Consider the following 8,111-nt stretch of genomic DNA (forward strand, 5'->3'; position numbering starts at 1 on the left):
ACTGAGTAAGTAGTAAAGGAAATCAAGGAGACATTTGGAAAAGGGAAGAACATTCAATTCAGATTTGCCTGATATATGTATAAATGAGAAAACATTGTCTTCCACAATATAACATTTAGCCTATTTTATGCTAAGAATTTTGTCAAAGACAAAGTCCTTTTTATTCTCATCAGTGAACTATGGGTACAAAATGTGGATTACCATTTCTGGTGCTATTTTTGTATTTACTCATTAACTGTCTTGAGGTTTTTAGTTGGTTTTTGACCAAAGATGAAATTTACAGTTACAGTGATATTGTGTGTGTGTGTGTGTGTGTGTGTGTGTGTGTGTGTGTGTGTGTGTGTGTGTGTGTGTTTTGTGCACTCTCTCTCTCTTTCTCTTTAATACTCATTTCAGCCATATTTATCTGACTGCCTTATAAAGGGCAATAATGAACCAGTAAAAGAAATTGTTCGAAAATCTAGTTGACTGTATACATTTCAATAAGAGACAGTGAATTATATATATATACAAATAGGCGAATAAATAACAAAACTAAAAACTTCACTTTTAAATATTTGCGTGTAGTTTTAACTAAATACCTAGGCCAAAGATAAAGTTTCTGTCCCTGTTGGGATAATTTTGAATTTTTTTTTAGATGTAATACATATGAATAAAAGTGAGAAGTCGCTATAGTGTTACCATCATTATAACAACACAGATCATGATGAATTTAAAAATACATGCTAAAAAGTTTGCAATTGTTTGCTGTGTGTGCATCTTGATCTGAACTCCTCCCTCATTTGTACTCAAGGTTCATTTACTTAATATAAAAGAAATTATACGACTTTTGTCTAACTATGATTTGTTATGTTCCAGATGAAGTTGACGTGATCGGTTACACGAGCAACCAGAGCGACACTGATGACCATAGCAGTGTGCAGTCCACCTCCAGTGATAGCGGGGTTGCCATGTCCACCAGTCGCCTCACCCTCTCTGAGATGGAAATCATCTAGGTCAGTGTGCTGTGTCACAATTTAAATAGATTTTTGACGAAGAAGATGTAGACACAAGAGTGGCTTCTCATCCTCTGGGTGTACCTCTTGTTTTGCTTGCCCAATAATCTATATTTTGAACTGTACTTTTCTTCCAGATTTAGGCATATAACCCAGCTTGTTTTTGAAAACAAGTTTTACATTCATTTAGCACAGTATATTTAGCCTGTATTCAAGGAGTGTCAAACAATTGTGGACACACAGTTTCGATGCAGGTAAGTGCCATTAGAAAAAAGAATGAAAAACATATATTTGAATATGGTTTCATTTTGTGCTGTTACTGAAGAACATTTTATTTGACATTACTGATTAAAGCCTATCCACTTAAGAAAGTTTTCAGCACCCGGGTAGGTGGCCAGGAAATAAGAGTAATTCACACTGTTTATGTATAATTGCACTGCAGCGTACTTTACTCCCATTGTGCTGCCTAACGTCTACCGTAGAAATGGATACTATAGTAATAATAGATCATGGTTGGAAGTATAAAAAAGGAAGCTTGCACAACCATGCCCTACCAAATGAAAAGGTGGTTCAGTAGATGTCCAGCCCTATGTCTTGAATGCGCATCCACACTGACATGACAAATGTCATGAGATAGCAGTATGCACATATACAGGTGGCAGTAGTATCACATACACAAAGTATAAAAGGGCAGTGCATTGACAGAGTCGTCATTTGTACTTGGGTGATTTATATGAGAAGGTTTCCGACATTATTATGGCTGCCCGACAGGCTGGTAGGTGGAGCTAGATGCATGGGATGTTCAGTTTTGGAAATCAACATTGAATTCTATATTGTGAAATCCACAGTGTCAAGACTGTGCTGAGAATACTAAATTTTAGGTATTACTTCTTACCATGGACAGTGTAGTAGCTGATGACCTCCACTTAACAACCAACAGCAGCAACCATTGTGTAGAGTCGTTGGTGCTAAGAGACAAGTAACACTGTGTGAAATAACCACAGAAATCAATGTGAGGCTTATGTCAAATGTATTCGTTAGGACAGTGCAGTTATGTTTGGCTACAAGGAGACCATTTACAGCCATTCATGGACATCATGTTCCCATACAACACTTGAATTTTTATGAATGCCACCTGGTGACAGTTGCTCACAATTGGCCACCCAGGTTACCCGTCATGAATCCCATTGAAGATTTATGGGACATAATTAAGAGATCAGTTTGTGCACAAAATCATGCACAGGTCATACTTTCACAATTCTTGACAGCTATAGAGGCAACATGGCTTAGTATTTCTGCAGGGGACTTCCAATGTCTTGTTAAGTCCATGCCATGTTGAGTAGCTGCACTATGCCGGGCAAAAGGAGTTCCGACATATTACGAGTTATCCCACGACTTTTGTCACCTCAGTGTATTTTCAAGCCATTGAATTCTTATTGATGGGCACTACCAGAACTATTAGTTGATGCAAAGAGGTGCAAAGAATTTTATCAGCATGTCATACAAAATTTGAACCCATTGCCTTCTGTTTTGAGGTGTATGAAGAATTCTTGTGGTTGATGACTCAGTGATTCCATGTTTGTGTGTAAGTAAGAGAATATTTAAGACTTTTTCACTATGCCATTAAATCAGGGCGGTCAACCTTTTTTAACTATGCCCATTTTTGTACCTCTGTTAGTAGCAAAATTGTCCAACCACCCACTGGTTTCTCAGTAACGGTGATTTATAAACCTGGAAAGTAACTTTGCTTTATGAAATTCATAAAGCAGAGTACAGCAAGTTAAAGTGTATAATAATAATTACATACCAAACACTTTGTCAAAATTTTATGAAAACCATTGTGTAATGTTAGTTTTCTTTTGATGGCTGTATTTCTTTTGTCATAATCTGTATAGTAAGCTAGTGTCAGTTCAGTACTTCACTGTTAATAACCTCATGGCTGCTATAGCAACACATTGTTTTAGTCCGATCTTTACATTTTTCATACGTAACTCCCTTCTTCTAATTTTTTTTTTATTAAGACACTGTAGTGATGTGCAGTGATCTTGCACTCCTCAGCACCAGTATGTTGTGCTAAACTGCCTTTTTACTTACACTTTATTCACTCAAAGATACCTTACTATTTGCTTTTCTTATCTTATGATATCCCTAAAATCGGGGAAAAAATTATTCGAAGAAGTGAAATACACTAAAAAAATGCACCATGAAGGAGTTAATGCAAAATTGTAAACTTCGGTGGCTGTTTGATGAATGTGTGATGTTCCATCACAGTTGCACCACACAGCTGGAAAGAACAGTAAACAGGTGGCATGTTGGTACCAGGGCATAAACTCTTCACAAATTCCATTGCTTGTACTCAGTTGGACAGTAACTATGCCTTGCAGACAGGCACATGAAAAAAATACACAGTAGTTAGCATTTTAGGGAGGGGGTGTAGTTCCACTCAAACAAGCCAGTTGGAGTAATCGGCTTATCGCTTGACATTTGAACAGGAGATATGTTACCGTTTGACAATTTTGGCAGAAGTGGACTAACTATGACCGAATACAGCAACAAGAAGGAAGTGATTGACCTAGAGAGATGACAGAATGCGAGGACTAGCAATTGTCAGAGGGGCACTCAGAGCCCTGGATTCATCATTATCATTAATCCAGAGTGCAACTGGTGCTCCAGTGACCACATAGCCAGCTCACAGAAAGGGGGCTGAGGCCACAGCACCCCATCCACCAACTGTTGTTGACCTCTGTACACCAACAGTCCCGTTGAGTGGTTTCGAACATAGTAGGCCTGGAATCACATTGACTAGAGTAGTCTTTAGTGATGAGTCCTACATCGAATTGAGCCCTGATGACCAGCTAAGACGTGTCTGAGGATGCCCCAGACAGCAGTAGGATAGCAACCTGAATGTCGCCTGCCACATGGTATGACGACAAGGAGTGATGGTCTGGGGTGCCATTTCATTTTGTAGCAGGACCCCTGTGGTAATCAGCCACAGCACCCTTACAGCACAGGGGTACATAGATGATATGCTATGATCCTTTTTATTGCCCTTCATGACAAGCCATCCTAGGCTTACATTTCACCAAGATAATGCTGGCCCATACATAGCAAGAGTTTCTACTGCATGTCTTCGTACTTGCCAAACCCTGTGTTGGTCACCAAGGTTGCTAGATCTCTATACAGTTGAGAATGTTTGTACCATTTTGGCCAGGGCCCTGGAACGAGCTCAGGATTTTGACAATTTAATGTGTCAATTGGACAGAATTTGGCACATTTGGCATGATATCCCTCAGGAGGACATGAAACAACTCTGTCAATCAGTGCCAAGCCAAATAACTCTGCATTAGGGCCAGAGGTGGACCAACACATTATTGACTTGCTCAGTTTGTGGAGCTCTTTCTCGTGACTAAATCATCTAATTTTTCTGAAATTGAATCATTTGTTTGTCTACTTGTACATCACATCTACTGATTTCCATCCCATTTGGATAATTCCTTCATGATGCATCCTTTTCTTCATGTGTAGCTGTGAGGTAAATGCTGTTCTAAAGTTTCTTCAACCCAATCACAATTTTTGATGACTTCAGTTATTTTTGCTAGTCATTAAATTAATTTGTGCTCACAGAAGACTCCCAGGCATTTGTTCCCATGAAATGAGACTGACAGACAAGTTGATAGCTGATTAAAAACTATTCACAATAACTACTTTGTATTGTAAATGAGATTTCCAATGAGGTTTGCTTTTAATATTTTTGATAATGCATATTTATGATTATCATTTACTGCTTTGCATTTATTTCTAATTTTGATTCCTATGGTAGTACTGTTCATAAAGTGAAATTTATTCATAGATACATTATTTGAGCCAGTATCTTCATCCTGCATGATCATCATCTTATCTTTCTTCTTCTTTTGCTTCTCTTTTTCCCCTATCAACACCCCTTCTGAAAGTATTTCATTGATCATTCTGATCCTCTTGATCTGATGGGATATATTAATGTATCATTCTCTGTAACAGTCCTACCTGAAGGACACTGATCCACATTCTTTATATGTAGGTCCCTAAAGTGAGCACTTTTCAAATTTGTATAATCCAAATTACAGTTAAAATTAACTCTCGGATAAAATAATTAACAGAAGAAGTAATACATTCATATTAAACACTTTGCATTATATGATTAGTAACAGAGATTTAATATATGCTGCCAGGAGGATGACTGGACAAAGTGGCCACTGAAATTTAATTAGCCATTGTACATGTGTGTTTTTTTGAGTCACTGCTCTGATGTTGCAGGTGAACGGGGATGAAGCTGGGAGCAGTTGAGGGACGAGACATCAGCCTGCCCAAGATCTGCCGTGCCCTGCCTTCTCCTCGGCCTGCAAACCATGCACCGTCTTAACAGAGCCAGTATATTGCATTTGTATTAGTAACCCACCACACTCATTTCTCCTCTAGTCAACAATGGTAACATCTGTATTATAAAAGAGATTTGGGAAAATAAGCACAATGCATACACTGCATGTGCAGATTTTATTTATGTAAATTGTACATATATTCATTTTAAAGAGAATATTAAAGGCCTTTCTGTATTATTTGCAGGTGTAGATGGTCAGGAATAATTTTTTCTGTCCAGTTTTATTTGGCATTAGCATTTTTGAAAGTGCAGATATGTTTTAACAAATACTAGTGCTGTGCATGGATTAAGAGACTATTTTTTAAAGAAATTTCTCATAAATGACCCTAGCAGGCAGATCTCTGGATGGTCTCCTCTGAACTCTCTTCTGTAGTTTACATCGGTTAAGTATATGTCGTTATATTTCTCCAAAGACAGCCAAGACACTGCCCCGTACTTCGGTTTACTTCTGCCGTGCAGTGGTCCGAGAATCACATTGAAAATTAGTATGACTGTGTATCCTGTACATAGGTTAATTGTTTCCTCACAGAGGGGCCAGGGGACAGGGAGAAATGTTATTTTTACTTAAGTGATATGTTGCAAGAAGAGTGTGAGGAGTGGATCTGCAAGTGGAACTGATGCCTGGGCCGATGTGGACCCAGTGATACCCGCCCACACTTGCGTGTGCCAGATCTCTAGAACCAAAATGTTGTCTGTCCCTCTGTTCTCCTTCCTGACAGCCTGGGGAAGAACATGGAAAATATTATTATATTTAAAGATATAAAAAAATATTAAAAACATCAAAACTTTCAAAGAGTACAAATTCTGTATAAGTCCCTCATGATAGTGGGGAACTTTTTATGTTAAAATTTCCATGGACTTGGGTTTCAGCAGATAGTAAAGTAGGGCACAACACTCTTATTTTACTATTTAATGATAAAAGTGGAGAAAGGAGGATAATGTTTACCTGACCAACCTCTTTCTCCACTGACTGAAAAAGAAAACTGCATTAGAGGCCAGCCCTGTGCTATATGCTGAAACGCTTGTGTTCCAGTGGTTAGAACTGAAAGCCTCTTCACGTGTAGCAACAGTGAAACGGAAATGTGCGACTGAGTGAGAGTGACTGCTTGTGTCAGTGCGAAAGAAGGGTATATACCGTGAGGAATGGCTAAAGCTGTGTACAATAAGATTGTGAGTGGACTGAGTGGGATTGTATCCAGGAATCCAATACTACTGTGGTAATAAAGGCAGAATGATCTGAAGGAGTCATTTTAACTACTCTTTGAATTAAAAATTCAATTGTGCAATTAATTAGACACGTGAGATACTGTTATTTCAGTCTTTATAATTATATTATTAATATAAAATATTATTATAATTATTATAAGTAAGAGGTATGCCTGTGATTAATGTTGTCTCTTGTGGAAAAGAATCCTGGATTCTGTCCCCTCTACCCAGTGATCGAGACGACTGAAAATAAGATAGTATTTTAAGCCACCTGAACACTGATGACAGAAAGAGGCTGTAGTTTGTCAGCTGTTTAATGTGTCTGCTTCTCTTAGCTGCAAGGTTATAGAAAACACAAAAAAATACCTAACTACCTTTCTGTTTAAAGAAAAGAGCTTCAAGGATTCTTCACAAAACCAAAAATGAAAAACAAACAAAAAAATACATAGAAGTATATGTTACTGAAAGCACTGTCTGTTTGGTCTCAAGGTATCTATAAAGTGTGATACAACAGGACAAGAAAATTTTTTGTAGATTAATTTTTGTGAAAGTTTTTGTGTAGCAGCAATATGAATTGATACCAGTACTGTGAATATTTGGTATCTCAGCTTAGGTTCAGCCACATCTGTCATGGTTTTGTGTTTGACATCTTTGTTAGAAGCACTGGAAAGAATAGAAAGGCTATCATCTTCATGTTTTGAAGCCACCTTGCTGCTTTTGTGTTATAGATATACCAGACAGACCTACCCTCCAGATATTTCTGTTTCCAGATGCTTTCTGTGGTCAGTTCTGTTATGTTACCCTTCACGTGACCATATTATGAACAGTGACCTAATGCAGAATTGCATGAATGAATTCTTGTAATAGACATTTAGAAAAACATATTATGTCTATTATTCCAATGATTTTTCTCCCTTTTTATGGCTGTCTGAAGAACTGATTGTACATATTACTTGTAACTATTCATATTGCATCATTGTTTTGTTCTTAATTTTCTTGATTCTACAGAAAATAAAATTTGTGTATTATTGTAATATTTGATGTAGTTGTCTTTTTGGTTCTCCATTTCCCAAAATTTGAAGCAAAACACACATTTGTAGTTAACAGGATGTTTATAGAGTATATATTTCAGTCCATTATGTATCAACACTAAGTGTTGTATCATGCTAAAGCACCCTGTTCCAAGTAGTCCACATTTAGGAGGTCAGTACACAAATAAAATATACTGAAAGTCTTAAAAGAAATTGTTTTTGAATGTGTATCCTCCTTCATTTATAATGAAATGAATTTTCCGTAGTGTTCATAAATGTGCTGCATGAATAACTGTGCTATATCATACCATATGGAAGTTGGTATTGACAATAAAGTACTGATGGCAATCAATTTAACTTTACCTGCATGTACAATAGAGCACAAATGAATCAGACTGATTGGAGTAGTATTGGTCCAGATAACGTTAGCATTATAGACATTTATTACAAATAGTGTTACACAGT

The 8,111-nt window shown here is 37.3% G+C and overlaps 1 protein-coding gene across 2 annotated transcripts in view; it reads left to right on the forward strand.

The window, feature by feature from the left end:
* LOC124613196 (max dimerization protein 1-like) overlaps positions 1 to 7,651 on the forward strand; it is a 700,459-nt gene extending 692,808 nt beyond the window's left edge. For both annotated transcript variants that reach the window (XM_047141856.1, XM_047141857.1), the window contains exons 6-7: positions 859 to 995; positions 5,289 to 7,651. In XM_047141856.1, the coding sequence (XP_046997812.1) occupies positions 859 to 995 (137 nt within the window). In that variant the 3' untranslated portion in view covers positions 5,289 to 7,651. The remainder of the gene's footprint in view (positions 1 to 858; positions 996 to 5,288) is intronic.
* Positions 7,652 to 8,111: the final 460 nt, after the last annotated feature.

This window comes from Schistocerca americana, chromosome 4 (genome assembly GCF_021461395.2).
Source record: "Schistocerca americana isolate TAMUIC-IGC-003095 chromosome 4, iqSchAmer2.1, whole genome shotgun sequence".
Taxonomy (NCBI): Eukaryota; Metazoa; Arthropoda; class Insecta; order Orthoptera; family Acrididae; genus Schistocerca; species Schistocerca americana.